This window comes from Pituophis catenifer, unplaced genomic scaffold (assembly GCF_029215685.1).
Source record: "Pituophis catenifer annectens isolate HBS135680 unplaced genomic scaffold, rPitCat1.0.hap2 SCAF_3, whole genome shotgun sequence".
NCBI classification, from domain to species: Eukaryota; Metazoa; Chordata; class Lepidosauria; order Squamata; family Colubridae; genus Pituophis; species Pituophis catenifer.
Window position 1 is genome coordinate 172,848,340 of NW_027256883.1, and position 20,165 is coordinate 172,868,504.

Below are 20,165 nucleotides of genomic sequence, written 5' to 3' on the forward strand. Positions count from 1 at the left end.
GGCTTCAGTAGTGTAATAGACATTTATTTCTGTTCTCTACTTCGGAACTTCCTCATTTTTACTTATCTACAGGTGATTGCCCAAATCCAGTTCTACCTCCCCATTCTTCACTTAGAACAGGAGAAGCCCCACCAGATACCTCTCCAATTGGAACTGTTCTGCGTTTACAGTGCATCGCAGGTCATGAAATTATATCTGGAACAATTCCTAAGATGACATGTCTTGACACCAATAAGTGGTCAGAGCTTCCTACACTTTGTCAAGGTAAGTATCTTTTGTCAACAACAGTGGCTGCTATGCAGTGTTGAGTGAAATACATTCAGCTCTTCAAAATTGTCAGATTTAAAGTTGTACATTTAATTTCCAGCCTATAACTTACGGTATTTGGAATAAAACAGTAACTGAAAATTCTTCTGATTATTGGATCATGAGAATTTAACAAAGGATATTTTTACCAAACAAAAAGTATAATGCAAAGTTTTAATAATTCAAATAAAAAATATGATTTCTTTTTTAGAAATTAAAAATTGCTTAGCAAAATGAACGTACAGTACAGAAGAAAACATAAAAATTATCTTAGTAAGTTTGTAATGGAGGATGAAGTTAAAATGGCAATCAAGAAGTTAAAGCCAGAAAAAGTTCCAAGAACATCTAGAGTTGAAGAATTTTTTTCAAGAAGCCAGCTCCAGCCATTTTTTGCATAAGGAGGTCTTGGCAGTGTGAAAAGCTCTAAGTGGTGCGTGAAAGAAGGATCCCATCAGTATTGGGTTACAGCATGTCACAGACAGCCCTGCCAGGCTTTAGAACCTTTCCATGGTGCCTCCCCCTGCATGTGGCTGGGATGATGAGCCCAGCGGAGAGAATGCAGGCAAGAGCATCAGACAACTTGCTGCAGCCAACTCACCATGGGAGAACTTGCTGCAGAACAGTTCAATTCAATTTATTTAAAATAATTAAAAATTATTTTAATGTTTGCCTGTCACATTTTATTTTGTCCCTCCTTTTGCATTCTTTCTTTAATGATTCTATTCCACCATTTCTTTGATATTACTGTAACTCTTGTCCTGTGGCGAGTTGTCCTGTCATGAGTTGGCCATGGTGAGTTGTCCCAGACTCCAGACAAGCAAGCAGGCAAAGATGACAAAGGTCAGCCATTTCCACATGTTGGCAAACAAGAAGGTTTAACTGAACTTTAACCAAAAAATATAACAATATTACAATAATGGAATCATAGAGCTGGAAGCAATCTTGGGGATCTTCTAGTCCAAGAGCCAAGCTAGAAATCCTTGTATCATCCTGAATAAATGGTTATCCAATCTTTGGACAATAATGCAGAAAATTATTTTTTATTCCCCCATTACCTTATGTGTGACAAAGAGATAATTGTTTACTACTGTGTTTTCCTGAAAATAGGACCGGGTCTTATTTTCTTTTGACTCCCCAAAAAACGGCTGGGGGGGGGTGTCTTATTCCCCCCCCCCTTATGTACAAGTATGAGATGGTTCGCTTGGCCTCCTCCTGCTTTTGCGGCTGCAATTGGTGGCAAAAGTGGCCATGCTTGCACTGGAAGACCTCCGTGGGTAACATTGAGTTTGCACATCTTGCTCCAGCAAGAGGGGTGCAGGCCAGGGGCTCAGTGGTCAGGGAAGATGGGGTTTTGGGGTGCAAAGGATGAAGGGGCAATTTCCCCCTCCCTGCTCCATCCCGCTACAGGGCCACCACGGAACTTGCACAGGGCAGGGCAGGGCTGGAGGTGGCAAGCGTGCACAAGAAACATCTCCAGGTGCCTGGAGAGACAGAACGAGAGGTAGCTCCTGGCCCTTGCAGGTGTTGTGACCTAGGCTTACTGAGTCATTACAATACACAATTAGTCCCAAAAAAACCTATTTTATTGTAACAGCTGAGAATTATATTCATTCCCAGCTGTGTCCCAATTAGTTGCAAAAAAGTCCTTCAGAAGTCCTTCAGGATAATCACCAACCTTTATCTTCTTTGACCCCCTGCCAAAGGCCTTACTTGGCAAAGCCCCACGGAGTTGAGAAACAAACAAGAGATGCCGACTGGAAACAAAGTTAGCAATGTTGCTTTCCTGCAAAAGGCCCAAGTGCTTTTGTTTCTCTTTTAAGCCTTATGGGAGGGGCCAATCATCTCCTGGCCTTACTTCCGAGTTGTCCCTTTTGCTTTAGCTGCTCTTGCCTACTGGCAGCTCTGCGCATGCGTGCACTAGGAACCTGTTCCTCTGCCTCTCTGCTGTCCGACTCTGGGGGCTCGGAGTCTGCGCAACACTCCCAGATGGCCCTGGCCCCATCTCTGCCTCCGATGCAGAGCCCTTGTCTGAGCCTTCCCCAGACTCCAGGACTGGCCCATGTTCCTCCCCAGTCCTGTTACTGTCCGATTCTGCTACCACCTCCAGAGGCTGCTGGCGGACCACAACAGCTGGCTCGGCTGATCTGCAGGCCCCGATTAAGGGGCTGAGCAGCCATGAGGTGACCGGGGAAGGGAAGGGCTGCCTCCTGTGCTGGCCATGCTCACGCCCTTCACTAGGGCTTATTGGGGTAAGCCTTATATTAGCCCCCCCCCCCAAAAAATAAGCTAGTCTTTACTTTCGGGGTAGGTCATATTTTTGGGGAAAGATGGTATCCTGTTTCAAGTTAATACATTAAGGGGTAGGAGTGGACAGAGATCCTTAAAGTGTACAAATTGTACAATATGGGTATTCAATAAATTTAATTCAATAAATTGAAATAAGTTTAATATTATATTTATTGATAAAAAAGTCCTAAGAGATAGACATAAAAATTAAGCTTCAATTATACAGATACTTCAGAATCTATGAAATACCTGGGGATTATTATTCTTGGGAAAATATCCTGTCTAGTAGATAAGAGTTTTGCAATTTAAATTTCCCAGATGAGTGAGGATATTAAGATGTGGTTGAAGATATCTCTGTTTCTGAGAGCATTAATATTGCACCAAGGTAGTTGGTTCCATTTAAATATTTTAAACAGATTGATAAATTAACAGTGAAATATTCATGGAAGGAACAAGTAACCAGGATTTCTTAAAGTTAAGCTTTTATACAATTATGGTGATTTTAATTTTTATGATTTTAAACGACTAATTTATTAATAGCAATCTGGTATTAAAATTATTTTGACTACTAACCATTGTTGGCTCAATTTACTATTTAGCATTTTTTAATCCCTGATTCAAAATATATTAGTAATTAAGCCTTTGATATTGATCAGAAGTAATTGGGCCTTACGGGACAGAAATTAAATTTTTATTTTCATTATCATTAGAAATTAAAAATTTGGAATATTTTGGTTAAAATACTTGGTCACACTTTTATTTTAGAAACTATGGTCACTTCTGACATTCTGTAGAAGGAATATAACATATAGAATAAAAGCTTTTGATGTATTCATTGCTTGGCTCTGATGCTATACAGACTTTGGAAATTCCAGAGGCATTGAGTAAACCCACAATTTATTAACATCAAGATTTTTTAAAGAATATAAAAATAAGTGTTCAAGAAATTTGAAATGGAGAATTAGACTCTCCTCTATTGTCCAATCATGTCTTCAGGTTTAAAAAATGTTAGCACTGAATATGTTTCATATGATTTAAAAACTTGAGGTAAACAAAATAACTGAGAGGAGGTGGGTTATTGTGCTAATGAACAAATATTGTAAAAATATTGATACCATTCATTTTATGATGGAGATGTAATAATTTTAAAAAACAATTTTCCTGCTATACATGATCTAGATACACCAATAATAATTGCTTATTGTTTAAATATTATTATTGTGATGAAGAGTGACTCAGAAGGAAGTTAAGAATGAAAGTGGTTTAATGATCTTGTAAAATATATCCTCCAAATTAGGATTGTTTTCATCTACAAAGATTAGTTTGCATGCTCTGCTTGGTCTTTTCCAAAAAAGATAATTGTGTAGACATGGAAGGATGTTTATATATTAGAAAACAATTGGCTTAATAACATTTTTCAACACCTGACCTTTGAACTGGCTTTGTGTCAAAACAGAGATAAGTTTGAAGAATTCCATTCTGTGTTGCGTATGTTCAGTTTATGGTTTAACAATTGAAAAATAATGTTTGGAATCAATAGTTCCAGTGTTTTATTGTCTGTTTTAAAGTTTTTAGTTTGTTTAGTTTGTTGTCTTTTTAAGCGTGTAACCCCATATTATTCATATGTACCGTATTTTTTGGTGTATTTTTAAACTCACATTAGCTTTAGAGGAGGAAAACAAGAAAAAAAAATCTGCCTCCCAGCAATGTGCCTCCTTGCAGCAAACAGCTTGGTCAGTTTCAGCACAGCCTGATTTAGCACAAGCAGCTCCCAGAATACCGACGATCAGCTGTTCCAGGCTGTGGGGATTGCCACTGCCCATCGGAGCCATCAGCGCCCATTTCCGCTGCCACCTATCGCTGCTGCCACCTATCTCCGCCTCTGCACACTCCATTTTCTGCCTCCGTGCATCCCATTTATGCACGCTCCATTTTCAGCCTCCGTGCATCCCATCTGATTGCTGCCTGGAACGGGCTGAAAATGGGATGCACAGAGGCTGAAACATGCAGAGGCAGAGATAGGTGGCAGCAGCGATGGCTCCGAAAGGCAGTGGCGATCCCCGCAGCCTGGAACAGCTGATCGTTGGTATTCCGGGAGCTGCTTGTGCTAAATCAGGCTGTGCTGAAGCTGACCAGGTTGTTTCCTGCAAAGAGGCAAATTGCTGGGAGGCAGAGGCCAAAGGCTGGGGGCCTTTGGCAACATTTGCTGTATAAGAGACAATTTCACCCACTTTTTTGGGGGGGAGTGCATCTTATACGCTGAAATATATGGTAATTAAAATTATGTCAGTAATTATTTTTATTGTTACTATATAATTATAATTTCAAGAGGTTTTAATATATACAGGTAATGTTTGAAAGACTTTGACTCAGTAGCATCCAAGTTTTTTTCCAATTCATGCAGCTGCTTCATAAACTACTTTTAATTATTTTCATACGTAAGTCCATGAACAGTCATTGAAGTGAACAGATATGTAGAGAAGCTGAGGATAGTTTACCAAGCAGCTCTGCATTGCAAAACAACTCTTGAGAGATACAACTATAATATAATATGGAGAAGTATAAAGCTAGAATAATACAATTTTCTACAAGTGTTTATTTTGTTGTAAGTCTCACAAGGACACATGATAACATCAGTTCCAATCTTTTAGGAAAGCGATGTCCCGTTCCACATATAGAAAATGGCCAAATAGTAAGTTCAGATGACCTCCGGCTTGGTGAAGAAATAACCCTTGGTTGTCAGTATGGGTAAGTTAGAGATTATTTGTTGAAGCAAATTGTAAAAATATCTTTGGAGACAATGGACAAAAAATAGTAATAAAATCTGAATTATGAACTATATATTATAATTATCTACAGTATATTCCTATAAATAATTATAACATATAGTTACTTTGAAAGGTATACATCTTTCAAAGTAACTTAAAACAGATTTGCAGAAATCTGCAGAAATAATTTAAAGGCATCATTTATATGTAACTCAGTAAAATTTTGCCAATACGTCAGTAGGTGTTTGTTAATCATCCTGGGTTTTGAGGTGACAGAATCAACTGGAAGAAACTCTGGTGCTGTCTTTATCTGCCTATTTTGTCAGCATTGCAAATTGCTATCGTGCCTTACAAATGGATATTAAATTAGGTCCAACTTGTAGGAAGTTGAACTTAATTGGCCCTGTTTATCTTAACCTACATTTCTTGCTAGCTTGATGTATAAATTATTTTCAAACCAAGAAAGGACCAGCTACAGACCACTGGCTCTATAAAGTGAAAGGAAAAGGGTCAGGATTTGAAGTTTGGGACTGAAATAGATCACATTTCTACTGTGCTAGTATCCTCAGAAGTTATATATGTGACTTCTAAAGTCTTTTTAACATAACTTTGTACAACAAAGTAACTTTGCTGTATCTGTTTGGGAATGTGGAATGGAGAGAGGAGAGCAAGATTTAGACCAGCCAGAGTGATGTAGGTATAAAGCTTTGCTACAAGTTTGAAGATGAACACTTCTTATATACAGCATCTATCAAGTTCTCAGAATATGCTTCTAGAAATTCTTACTAGACAAATAAATACCAAAGTATTATAATGGTTGGAGTCCTACATTTTAGTACATCATAATATAATTTGTTTGGTTTGAGTCAGCATGTTCTGTGAACCCAATCTGTTGTGGCTTATTTTAGAAATTGCAACTAAAAAATCAATAAGACTTTTCTTCCCTTTAGGTTCAGAATAATAGGTGGCGCTACTCGTCAATGTGTTTTGAAATCAGGCAGAGTTGACTGGAATAGAGAACTTCCAGTTTGCGAACGTAAGATGATCTTTTATTTTAAGCTTATTAAGCTTCTTTTAGTGCTTTTACGTTTAGCTTAACAGCAAAAGTTCAGTCTGCTTAGCTTTTAGTTGAATATCCCAAAGGTGCTTTTTCAAAAGGCAACTGGACTTTCTTTGATTGTGCTTGAAGATGTCTCACTTCTCATCCAAGAAGCTGCTTCAGTTCTGAAACTTTGCCTCACCCAAGCTTTTTGAATGAGAAATGAGACATCTTCAAGCACAAACAAAGACAGTCCGGTTGTCTTTTGAAAAACCATCTTTCAGACAACCATAACCTGGATATACTATACATAGCCACTGTAGATGAGTTCAAATTCAAAGGACCAGATGGATTGTCTCAAACATGCTATTTCAAAAGGTAACTGGATTTTTTTTCCCCTGAGCAAGAAGAACAAAACGTTTTGCTTCTCATCCAAGAAGCTTCATCAGTTTCATCAATTCTTGGATGAGAAGTGAAACATTTTGTTCTTCCTCAGGGGAAAAATCAGTCCAGATTCCTTTTGAAAAAGCATCTTTGAAAAAACAATGGTCTGGATGACTGACCACAGACATTTTACCAACTAGATTAAATTCAGGCTTCTGAAGGAGCTGGCAGGCATAATCTTGGAACCACTGAATATAGTCTTTCATAGCTCCTGAGCATAGGGGAATGACTAGAAGACTGGAGAAGAGCTAATGTGGTTCCGATCTACACAAAGAGGAAAAAAATGGATGCAGGAAGCCACCATATGCTGCCTTTTCCTAATTTTTAATATCTTTGGTTTAAGTATAGGAGAAAATATTGAAAAAAGTTATTGCAATGGAATCAGGAACTTTTGAAAATAACCAGTTTTAACCTTGGAATGATTCATGTCCACTAAAGAAACTATTGTTCCTGCTATTAGCATTGCATTCTGCCACAATATAAGCAACTGTAAGCATGTTAATGCTTTCCCGATATAATTTATGAATGAATCCTTTTTGAAATCACAACCTTGCATCGAATCCTGCCTCTTTAAATTAACTTTTAGGTCAAGTCACATTAGCACAATGTAAACAGGCAAACTTTCAGTCTATGATTCTTCTATTGTGAGCATCACCTGCCATGCAATGTAGTCAGTCATATCACTTTTCTCAATGAAGTATATACTTTTGCTGCATTCTGACAAGAGATGGGTAACCTCCATGTTACTTCCATAGGAAGAATGTACTTTTTCTAGTTTAAACTTGCATAGGGAAGAGATCCTAATGAGGAAGGCCACTTTGATAATAACTTTATGAAGAAATCCTAAGCAGAATCTGGACAGGAGATATTTATTAGATAGGAATGTTGTCCCTGGAACTAGAAAAGTGAATGTGGTGTTCTGGTTGATAGTAGAAAGAATTCCAAAGATGTGCATTTATTTGATGAATTCAAGAAATTAATTCAAGCAGCTAAATATTTATACCATGAGAAAATCCAAATGGTAACCTAGTTGAATTTGTTGAATTTTTTTTCTCCAGGTATTCCTTGTGCTCGTCCTCCTATAATTGCCAATGGAAGATATGATCCCAGTCCTTCAGATACATATGATGCTGGCTGGACAGTAATCTATCGGTGTGATGCCGATTACTCCCTTATTGGAAATTCTACTATTACATGTATAGTTGCAGAAAATGGTGTAGATGGAAAGTGGAATTTGCCTTCACCTGAATGCAAAAGTAATGGGATTTGTTATTTTCCTTACCTTCAATATATCAAATTGCTTTTTTGTTAGTTCCATTAGTTCCCTACATTTATGCTCTTGCTGAAATCTGGTAATCTTGTCTTCTAAGCATTGGGGAGCTGTGGATTACTAAATGGAAATTATCACAGTGAAATTTGTTCATACAAGTTAGTATTGAAAGAAATGCAAACATAGTTTGGATAATTTATTAATATCAAATTTGTTAATTATCCCCTTGAGCTGGACTGGATTTATTGTGTTCCATTGAGTTAGGAGCATAATAAAAATAATTTCTCTCTCATTTCTTTCTGATTTATTTATTTTATTATTATGTTTATATGCTGCCCATCTTGCTATCCAAAGTGATTCTGACTGGCTTACAATATAATAAAAATATAAATATAAATACAATTATAAGAACAATTGAAATTACTAAAATTAAAGAATAGACTAAAAACCAAGGACTTAAACAGAAGAGGAATGGTATATTCTTCAACCTAAAGCATCTCTATCAAGCCCCACACCATCCATGGAGTAATTACAAGCTAAAACATTGTATAGTATCTTAAATTCTAATGAGATCATTCCCAACTCCAAGAGAAATGTGTTTCTTAATCATAAAAGTCTTAGGGTGAACTCTTTCATCCTAATCTAAGACACTATACCTCACTGGCTGTCAGTGTTGCATATTTATAATAACAGTTATATATTTGGGTCAGTTAATTATTAAATCTACAGATAATCATTTGTGTATCCATTTAATCTTGTTTCATGCAACTCCTGCAAACAAGGTGCAGCCATATTAGATAGTTATTCTTTTTGGCCAAAGCTAAGCAAATAATGGTTTCCAGGCCTAAGATTACTAGTGGCAGCAGCAAACCATAATTACATCACATGGTGATGCCACTATATGCGTGCATGCCACCATTATGTACTTATTTCTCACTCTGTGACAGAAATATATAACTTACAGCATTTGTGTAATAATAACATCATGGCATACTTTTTCATTTGCCCCTCATGAAGCCAGTTAGTTATTTGGTGCAAACTAAATGCTGATTTCTTTTCCAGATGTCAAGTGCCGTAGACCAATCATCCCAAATGGAAATGTGGCAAGTGTGTTTCAAGCTACATATACGTATCAGAATAAATTACCTATTGAATGTGATCCTGGCTACACTTTCGTAGGGGCTTCTTTAATTGAATGTGATGCTGATAGTCAGTGGAAACCGTCTGGTCCATGGTGTGATAAGAGTAAGTAATTTTTCTTAAATCTTTGTTGAACATCAGAGTTGAAAACTTTAAAGTTGAGTATCCTGGGTCTGGAGAAAACTACATAAACATTTTCCCCTCTCTTTTTGTATAGTCCCTACCACTTCCAAATCCCCAACACCTGCTGTTACTCCTACTCCCCCAATTTCCCTTACGCCTGGCATTGTTACTCCAAAAGAAGATGGGACTGAAGGTGAGTCATTACATGATTGGATCACAGCCCTTTTTCAGGGTTCAGATTATTTGGTTTTGGAGGAAAGACCCTGTAGCCACATCTGTGTTATATTTCCATCCTTTTCTTGGCAGCTAATCTACAGAATGTCTTACAATCATGGAGCTGTGTGTACTTGAGGGATATGTTTCATTTCATTTAACAGACAATTGTTGTATTTCCTTGCCTTTTGAAAAAGAATGACATGAGCTGAAGTCTAAGAAACTGAGATGTAAATCTCCCTTTTGCCCATGGAACAAATATGAACCCCTGTGGAGCACTGAGTATAAACAAATTCTCCTACAGTGTTACTGATTCCATTTTACTATCACCATGGTTGTAACTGAAATTCACAACTTTTAAAAAAGATGTTAGTGGTTTAGATCTTTAAGGCCCTCTTAAAGAGCAACAGAGTCAGTTTAGGGTGTGGTTTTAAAGGGCAGGCATCACAATAGAGAAAATATGCATCCTGGATCTCTTAAAACATTATTTTAATGATGGGCCAGAGCAGAAATTCATGGAGAAAGGCAGTTCTGCAAATCTTCAAGTCCTGAATAATGTAGAGCAGGGGTGTCAAATTGGCAGCCCAAGGGCCAAATGCATCATGTATAGGCCATGCCCACCCCAGCTCCGCAAAGGGAAAAAAATGTTATGAAACATCACATGACAGCAACGTGACGTGGCAAGATTAACACTCATGATGTACAGCAGGGATGTCAAACTGTATTTCTTTGAGGGCCAGATCAGTATTATAGTTCTTCTCTGCGCACCGTTGAAACGGGGTGGTGAAGAGTGGGGGGGAGATAGGACGGACGCCTCCTGCATCACTTTACCGGCCAAAATGGGGCGTGGGGCTGCTTTCGGCAAGCAGAGTGCTGCTGGAGGCTGAAAACGGCTCGTTTTCCTGCCCATTTCTTGGTCTGTTTTTTTCCTGTTTTAGGCCCCATTTTCTGGCCCATTTTTGCCTGTTTTTTGGGCCTCTTTTCGCCCGTTTTGAGGCCTGTTTTTTAGCCGCAGTCTGGTCCTCTCATATTTTCAGGCCAGCCCCACGGGTCGGATTTAAGCAACCTTGCGGAACGGATCTGGCCTGTGGGCCTTGAGTTTGACATCCCTGATGTAGAGAGTCTTCTGGAGTTTACAGATTCTTTGACAAGAATTTTCTTCATATAGCCTGTGGAGGACTAGATGCAACCCTCACTGGTCTTTCAAAACCAGAATAATACTGTGTCTATTTTCTCAGTTTGCCGTTGATCTGGAATTTTTTATATTTTATCCATTTTTAAATTTGGTTTTATTGTATTGTATCTTTTTTAATTAATTGCTATTATGCATGAACGAATTTAGGAGAACTGCTCTTCTCTGAGCCTTTTAGTCTTGACCTAATGACCTTGAAGGGCCTGTTTTGCAAGTGCCATTGTTGCAGAAGCAAATCTTCCCCTTAGATAGAAGGGACTTTCTTTTCTGTTTGCTGGGGCATCATACTGTAAATTCTTGAAAATATTGCCAAGTGATTATTGAACAAGCTTTTTGCAATCTTTCATCCATTTGTGAGCCACACTTGGGGAGCAAGAGTAAGCTCTTACAGCTGCAAATTCCAATCCCGTCATCTTCAACTATTTCCAAAGCTTCTGCCATGCCTCAGAGGTTTCCTGGGAGCCTTCATGCATCTTCTCAAGTGTGCATGAAATACTGGTCATCTGCTGGAACCCTCAATATTCTCCTGTGTAGGTATTAACATTACCTTGGTGGCGCAGTGATTAGAGTTGCAGTACTGCAGGCTCCTTCTGCTGACAGCCGGCTGCCTGCAATTTGGCAGTTGAAATCCCACCAGGCTCAAGGTTGACTCAGCCTTCCATCCTTCCGAGGTGGGTAAAATGAGGACCCAGATTGTTGGGGGCAATATGCTGACTCTGTAAACCACTTAGTGAAGGATGGAAAGCACTATGAAGCGGTATATAAGTCTAAGTGCTATTGCTATTACAGGCTTCATATGATTAAAGCTAAAGACTCCTAAAAGATTTGTCTCACTCAGTCCTGATCTGAGGGGAAGAAGTATTTTAATATTAGTTAAGAATCCTGCCCACACAGAATCCATTAATACAGAACCTGTAATTATAGGTTTTATCATGCTAGTTTTCTCTGATAGCCATTGCTAGGCTTACTGTTCTGTACTTTTCTTTGAGTACTCCACAGAGTTGAGACTGTGTTGAAGGGGAGATTCATTTTGATAGACATTGCTGTAAGTCGTTGCTCTGTAAATAATTTATCTATGCTCAAAACTAGCTAGGAGTGGGATGATCACTTTATCAAAATGTATCCAAAGCCAATCACCTTACGAAGTATTTTGACTTTGTTGATCCCAGTTATCTTCACATCAGCCTTTTCTAGGACTGGCTATTGGTTTTATGTAAAATTTGTCACATCTAGTCAGCTGATGTATAATTCCTAATGCAGCTCAAGATGCAGTGATGCCTATTATATGTGCTGCTCCTCTACCCCATTCTCTTCCTGTTTTCTTCCACTTAAGAGCCATGAGTCTCTAATTTAGAATTGTTTTCAGGAATGATCTATAAGTGGTAGCTCCAAACATGGATGTTTCTTCTGTTCAGGACCCCCTTTCAAGGCAACTCATGTGGTTCAAATCTCGAATGGTTGTTTATTCAAAAATCACTGTCTTTTTAATCATCAGGGAGCTGTTCTGCATTTTTGAACATTATCAAACCCCAAATAATTGTAACTGCTTTCTGTCTTGTTATTCACCATTTTGCAATTTGATTTCTCTATTAGAAGGTGATAATTATCTATCCAGTATAACTTTTTTTATTGGTTTCTATTTTTGTTGTTGCTGTGGTTGTTGATACTCATTTTGTGAGCCAGACGCTGAGTTTGTTGTCAACTTTATGGTTATAGACAAATTTGTCAAATGGCATTTGTTTCTCAGCCTGGAAGATCAATAGTCTTTACAAGTATAGAGAACCCAGTTTACCAGTAAGTACAAAATACCACATCTCCAGTCCTTATCCATTTGTTTACCAAGGAGCATAGATGGGCCTGGAATGTTGCAAGCACACTAGACAATGGAAGAAAAAAGGTTATTGGAAGAATAGCTGAAGAATAATGAAAAAAAAATGCACTGAAGCTAGTATACCATGAAGGCTTACTAAGTACTGGAGAGACCAAATTGGCTCAGAAGAAAGACCAAATGAAGAATAAAAAAAAAACATGGCAAAGTATTACATGGCTAATACATTAAACAAAATTGGCAAAGAAGATAATAAACAAGACGTGGCAAAGGCCATTTCTGAGAGAGCCAGTATCACAGTTGTTGAACAAGACAGTCACATGGGGTGCTTTCCGTAATGATTGCTACAACTTTCTAAAGAAACTCTAAGCTTAATTGTGGTGATAAGTCAAGGACTATCTGCAGGAGGACAAAAATGCCAAACCCAGTCAAAACATCTGTCTTACTGCCATAGCGATCTTACTGCTAAGCAACATTTTGCCATAGATATATTGCCCTTTCTTCAATCAGTTAACATGAAATAGAGTTGGTCAATTTTCTCAGTGCCTCAAAAGCACTATTCTGCTTGTTTGGACTTTGTTTATTTTTGGCCTAATAAAGCTATTTGGATCTTTCTTTCTAGTTTTCATTAACCAGCATAATCATTATGTAAACATATATCAACAGCTGACAAGTGACAGTAACTCTTGGGATCTGCCATCTCTCTAAGGAAGCTGTGGCAACATTTGCAGCTTTGCTTTATGTGATTTGTCTACCAAAACTCTGCAAGTAGCTACAAGAATTCAGCTTTCTACTTTTGTACAACACAATAGATGGCATCTCTTTACTGAACCTTAACCCCCAAAGTGCATCTGGAGTCTATACAAACAAAATAATTTTCCGGGAGGGGGAAATTTAAGGGGGGAAATGTGTCTTAAACCTCTCAAGAAAAAAAAAAATCATTGTAGTTCTATACACATCTCTGAAATTGATATATATCAGCTGGAGTTCTCCATGACAAAACATTTTTGACTTCTCAAATTTTCTCTAAAACTATGCCAAATATGAGCTAAACATCCTCAATAATGCCAACCTTTGTTGTCTTAACTCAGAGGGGAGGTAGCTGGAATTCATTTTTCATTTTTACTGGGAATATTTTATCATTGCTAGGGATTTTTGGACTTCCTTTAAGTCTAGAGTTTCCCAGAAGGCCTAATTTAGAAAGTGTATTTCTGCATCTTGCTTTTCTTTAATGTTCTATACATTCTCAGCTTTTTCTTCCCCTTAACCTTCCTTCTGCCCTTTTTGTTCCTTTGAGGTTTTAAAGGAGGAAGTTCTATAAGGCACCTTCTTCATCAGCCATCATGATATCTGACTCAATGCAATTATTCTTAATTGTTCCTGTTAACTTCTGCTTTAATTGTTTATGCTTTGTATACATTTTAATATTTTTCTTTTTAAACAGACAATGCATTGTGTCAGTAGGGGGATTTATTTAAATAATTATAATAACAAAACAACATGACGTTTTTGGAAAAGTACAAGAGAAAAAAGACCAGTTTAAATGTAGCATGGATTGATTACAAAAAAGCATTCAACTCTGCCACATGACTAGATAATCAAGTGCTTAGAAATAACAGGATTCAGTAGAAATATTAGAAGCTTTGTGCAAAGATCAATGGCACAATGGAAGACAGTTGCAGGTTAATGGTGAAAGACTAGGAGAAGTTAATATTGAGAGGAATATTTCAAGGAGATTAATTATCACCACTACTATATCTCATTCCACTATTTCTTCTATCAACAATACTGACTAACTTAGCCCATGATGATCATTTCTTGCATCAAAAACATCTGCAAGACTATCTCACCCCCTTTAGATGGATGATCTGGATAATGGAAAAACACCACCTGAAGTAGAATTGCTGCTGAACACTGTCCTTATATATAGGCAAAATATGGCAATGGAGTTTTGACTGGACAAATATGCCACGCTCAAAGGGAAAAATAGCAAAAAACTGAAAGAATCAAGATGCCCTATGAAAATAACATCCAGAATCTGGATGAAGATGATGAGTACAAATACTTGGGTATCCTTCAAGCTGACTACATCAAGCACATCAAAGTAAAAAAAAAAATAGAGGTGAAAATATTGAGAGTGAAGATTTTAAAGTACAAACTCAGTGGAAGAAATACCATCAAGACAATCAACACCTGGGCAATTCCAGTCATTAGATACAAAGTGGTAATAATGAACTGGACTCAAGCAGAACTAAAAGCAGTGGATGGGAAGACCAGAAAAATGACCCTGAATTATGCCCTTCATCTTCACAGCAACATTGACAGACTCTAACTACCAAGACAAATAGGTGGGCATGGAATCTTGCAAGTACATTTGATGATTGAAAAAGAAAAAAGGGCTTTGGAAGAATATCTGAAGGACAATGAAGAAGATGCACAGAAATTAGTGTACCAGGAAAGCTTACAGACTACTGGAGAGACCAAACTGGCCTACAAAAAAGACCAAATGAAGAACAGAATGGAGGCATGGGAAGACAAAGTACTTCATGGCCAGTACATAAAAAAAAAAGCAGAGAAAGCAGATAATAACAAGATCTGGCAATGTCTAAGAGCAGGAAAGTTTAAGAAAGAGACCAAGGGATTAATTCTGGCTGCACAAGACCAAGCCTTAAAAACAAATGCATACAAACCCAGAATTGAGAAGACAGCCACAGACAGTAAGTGCTGCCTATGCAAAGAAGCTGAAGAAACAGTGAATCACTCTGTAAACTGCTGCAAGAAGATCACACAGACTGGCTACAAGCAACAGCATGACAAAGTAACAACAATGGTGCCCTGGAAAATCTGCAAGAAATATTATTTGCCTGCAAGCAAGAACAGATGGGACCATAAAATAGAGAAAACCATTAACAATGAAGAAGCCAAATTGCTCTGGGATTTTAGAATTCAAACAGAGAGGCCCCTGACAATTTAGACTTAACAATTATCAATAAGAAAGACAATAATGTTTGGATAGTGAATGTGGCAGTACCTGGAGACAGCGGAATAAAAGAGAAAGAACTGAAGAAGGGAACTAAATACAACCACCTACGAATAGAAATAAAACAACTGTGGCAAATGCAAGCAAAGGTAGTCCCAATAGTAATAGGGGCCTTGGGTGCAATCCCAAAACAGCTGGAGTACCACTTGAATACCATTGGCATTGACAGATTCATCATCAGCCAATTACAAAAGGCAGCTTTACTCAGAACAGCTTCCATCCTGTGATGATATCTGTAACACTATCACACATCTAGATCTGCCTGTCCCAAGTCCTTGGAAAGGATTTGATAGCTAAATAAAAACGCCAAACCCAGTCTAAACATCTGGTTAACTGTGCAATGAACTATAATAATAATTATTAAATTTTATTGCAACCCAATTCTCAACAATTAGGTGGTTCACAACAATCAAAGAAAAATATGGGAGAAACAAAGAGATCTTTTTTTCCTCTGACTTTTTAGGAAACAAAATAACACAATGTGTGCATGGATATCTGTAGATATATATCTGTGGTGGGATTCAAGTAATTTAACAACTGGTTCTCTGCCCTAATAATTTCTTCCAACAACCAGTTTGCCAAACTGCTCAGAAAGTTAATAACCAGTTCTCCCGAAGTGGTGCGAACTGGCTGAATCCCACCACTGGATATACGTCTTTGCAGATGATGATGATGATGTGTTGTAAATTTCTAGGTATCACTAATATAGTGTTCTTTTGCACATTCTTTGATGCTTTATATGTGCTTTATATTTTTACCTCTGTTTTCTGCTTTACATCCAATTTCTGCCTCATCTATGAAGTGCATGTTCTATTGTGCCATGTAACTTGGAATGTGAATTCCAGTTTAGACTTAGTTTCTAAAACAGTTTTAAAAAAATTGTGAAACCCTTTTTAAAAAGTATATACATCAGTAGTCTCCAACCTTTCAGGCTCAGCAGACCAGTGGTGGCGGGCGGAGGGGAGAGGGAATGGTTTTGCACATGCACACTGCTTTCACAAATGCAGCTTTCCGTACATGCCCATGTGCACACTCACCTACCACTTCTGCAGCCCCCTTCTGAATGGGCTATGGTCCACCACTGAGCTGTGGATCAGGTGGGTGGGGACCCCGGTATCAAAATTTTCTTTCAAAAAAGAAAGGCAAATTTAAATTTTTTATAAACTGCCATGTATACCAGGGGTCCCCACCCCCCCGGTCCACAGCTCAATGTTGGACCATAGCCCATTCAGAACAGGGCTGCAGAAGTGGTGGGTGAGCATGTGCATGCATGCAAAGCTACATTTGTGAAAGCAGTGTGCATGCGCAAAACCATTTCCCCTCCCTGCCATAACCACCACCTCCACTGGTCCGCCGAGCCTTGGATTTTGTGTTGATATGTTTTCATTGCTTAGTTCTGATTAAACTAGATGCTGTTAATATACTGATTGAGTTTACCCTTGCAGAATTTTACTTATAACATATGTTAACATATATTATTACATTATATATTATATTTATTATATTACTGTTATAGTGTATATATATTATATTATATATTATATATTATATTATACTATACTAAACTATACTATACTATACTATTTCAGCTTTTTTCAGTTAAATTGTTTATCTTCCCACTATTTGTTTTCTTTATTAGATTGCTGTTATAATTTATGGAGGTTTGTTCTACTTTTGTTGAGATATCTGTGTAACCTGCAAGATATTCTTATCTAATATGTACATTGAGGTATCTTTATTCCCAGACAAGTCTGTCAGCTTGTTAAATGTTATGCATGACATTGCCTGAAAAGTCCAGAGTAGTGTTTAAACCTCTTTTTTTTCTTATAGAAACTGCAGTGCCCCCAACTACAACTCAAGCAACTCCCAAGGATGAACCAGGTAAAACCCCAAAGTATTGATGATGGAAAGTAATTATTTAGATTAGCTTTTGCATTTCTATAGGAGGTCACTTTTGACTTTTTGTTCTGAAATAGTTTTCTCTAAATTCTCTGAAATATGAGAGATAAAAGAGAGAGAGGGAATATTATGAATTATTCAGGAATCCTTTTTTAAACCTTTCTGGCTAATTTCATACAAATGTATTTCAAAATTTCTTGTACAGTCCTATACTTCAAAATATATGTGCAATGTTGTACTTAAAGTCGTGAAATATTTTTGGAATCACTGTTAAAGATAATAAATTAACAAATTAAATAATTCAGTCACCTTCAAATTGAATTCAAATTCAGACACCTTCATTTAGAATGTCAGTATCTTTCCCTTTTGTTTAGTTTTGCATGCATGTGTATGAGTATGCAAAACTAAAAAAAGTGGGAAAGACATTGAAGTTCTAAATGAAAGTGATTGAATCTATCAGAACAGTACTGATGAATTAAAGTATAGACAATATAGCAAGTAGTGAATTGTATTAGTATAATTAGCCTTAATCATTTTAGCTATCTCAAAAATTTAGCTTTTTTATTTATTTTGCTTTATACTTTTTACGTGCTTTGAGTAATTTTGTTTACCCAAAAAGGGAATAATATGATGGATTTACTGTACATTCATGTTAAAATAGTGTGAAACTAAAGAAATGTTTTCTTTCTTTTTTACTAAATATGTTCAAGTTTTTGATCACGTTTCTTTTTTGGATTCTTTTCTCTTTTAGGATCTGTAAGCCGTATTGGAATTGCTATTGGTAAGTACTTACAGACTGAACTACTGTGGTTGCATTTAATGTTTGACAGAAATTAACAAAGATTATTTAATGCACAATTCCTCCCTTTTTGTCTTTAGAAGGGGCTATGACTCCCACCCCTTCTTATAAGGCAAGATCTTTTTCTGCCTTCACAATTTTTCCCATGCTTTAGATACTCTTTTGGCTATTTTTAAATATTTTGTTTCCTGTGTTTGTTTGAACTAATTGAACTCAATGAGTTAAACTCATTGGAGAGTATTTCAACTTGAGAAATTATTTTGGTTAAACGGTGGGGTTTTTTTCCCCTCTTTATTATCAGGGTCATTTTTACAGCTGGAATCTCTTAAAAGGCAGGAAAAAAAATCTGGTTGTTCCAGAAATCAGTCATTCCAAGAGGAAAACTGTATTTGTCATCTTTCCTCCCCCCCCCTCCAAAAAAGGAAGAAGTCCAGGTTTATATTAAGCTTATTATTCAAGGTATCTGTTTTCAGACTGAATACTCTACCATCTCAATTTTCATAGATCACAGGGGCTGCAAATATTAAAATAGCAAAATATACATTTTTAAAATTCCATAAAAATATTATCCATAGCAAATATTAGCATGTAAGAAAAGTGTACCCTTTACATATATTCATGCATATGCACATGCACACATGCATACACACACACGTGTGTCTCTACAGTAATCAATTCCCAAAGTCCTTCTGTAAAAATCAGTTTTTACTATTTTTGAAAATGTTGCGTTGCAAGCCATTCTTGATTGGGGACAAGCTGTCCCTCAGTGAACGGCCACTGAAAATACTTCTTATTAACACATCTTCCACTGCAACTTCTGTTTGGTAGGGACCTTCCATGTATACTGTCTCCATATCCAAGAGGGATGGGCAGGAACAATTTGGGAAAAGTGCAATGGGCAGGAGCAATAAAAGGAAAGTTATTTGTTAGCTACCCAGCCCCACGCCATAAAGAAACCAAAACTTTTAATTACTCTAGGAAACACATTGGTAACCAGCACAGAATTATTGTAATCAGGAGAGACAAGATCATAATCTTCCTCATAGCATCCTGTTCTAGGTAAGATTGCAACTGGAAATCAGCCAAAGCTGGGCAAAATGCCTCCTGCCCTTAACTTCTGTCTGCTCCTTAGGCAGGAGCTGTAAATCCAGAAGTTTTAAAGTTGAAAATTTGTTCTCTCTGCAGGACCATAACTTCATCAAGGGTCAAAGACACTTGGAATCATAAGGCTTTTAAATTAATAGTAACAGTACCCTGTTTGGCTTAAGTTGCAGTCTGTTTCTCCCCATCCAAACCATAATAGCCACCAGCCCTGGGATAGAATTTCTACTACATCTATAATTGAGCCTGGATGGAGATGTACAATTGGGTATCATCCACATATTGAAGATACATCATCCTACCGTGGCAAATTAATTTGCCCAGTAGGTTTCATTTCAATGTTTAATAGATCAGGTAGATGTGGAACTACTGTAACAAAATGTCCCCATTTGGGAGAGCTGTTGAGAGACCCTCCCAGCACAAGTCAACCATGAGAGTGACCAATGCAATTTCTGTCCCCATGTCTAAAACTGTAGCTTATATATCCCCTCTCTTAAATTATCCTGCCCACCAATCACTATCTAGTTCTCAGCCAGCTGGGGTCAAAGAGAGACAGGCCCCTCCCTCTCTGTTTTCTCATTCCAGAGAGGGCCCCTGATTCTCAATACTCCAACAAGTCCTTAGTTCTATTCTGGACTTTGTCCAATTAGTGAGATTAGAAATCCGCACTAATTTTTTCTTTTCTCTGCTGCTCTCATCAATATTAACAGTAATCAC

General features: G+C 37.5%; 1 protein-coding gene across 4 annotated transcripts in view; it reads left to right on the forward strand.

Moving 5' to 3' along the window:
- Positions 1–20,165, forward strand: part of LOC139315353 (membrane cofactor protein-like) — a 61,844-nt gene that overhangs the window by 33,923 nt on the left and 7,756 nt on the right. For 3 of the 4 annotated variants that reach the window (XM_070941561.1, XM_070941563.1, XM_070941564.1), the window contains 8 exons: positions 73–264; positions 5,244–5,340; positions 6,311–6,396; positions 7,902–8,099; positions 9,176–9,358; positions 9,471–9,569; positions 17,480–17,530; positions 18,300–18,329. In XM_070941561.1, coding sequence (XP_070797662.1) covers positions 73–264; positions 5,244–5,340; positions 6,311–6,396; positions 7,902–8,099; positions 9,176–9,358; positions 9,471–9,569; positions 17,480–17,530; positions 18,300–18,329 — 936 coding nt within the window. The remainder of the gene's footprint in view (positions 1–72; positions 265–5,243; positions 5,341–6,310; positions 6,397–7,901; positions 8,100–9,175; positions 9,359–9,470; positions 9,570–17,479; positions 17,531–18,299; positions 18,330–20,165) is intronic. The other variant, XM_070941562.1, reaches the window with a different exon arrangement.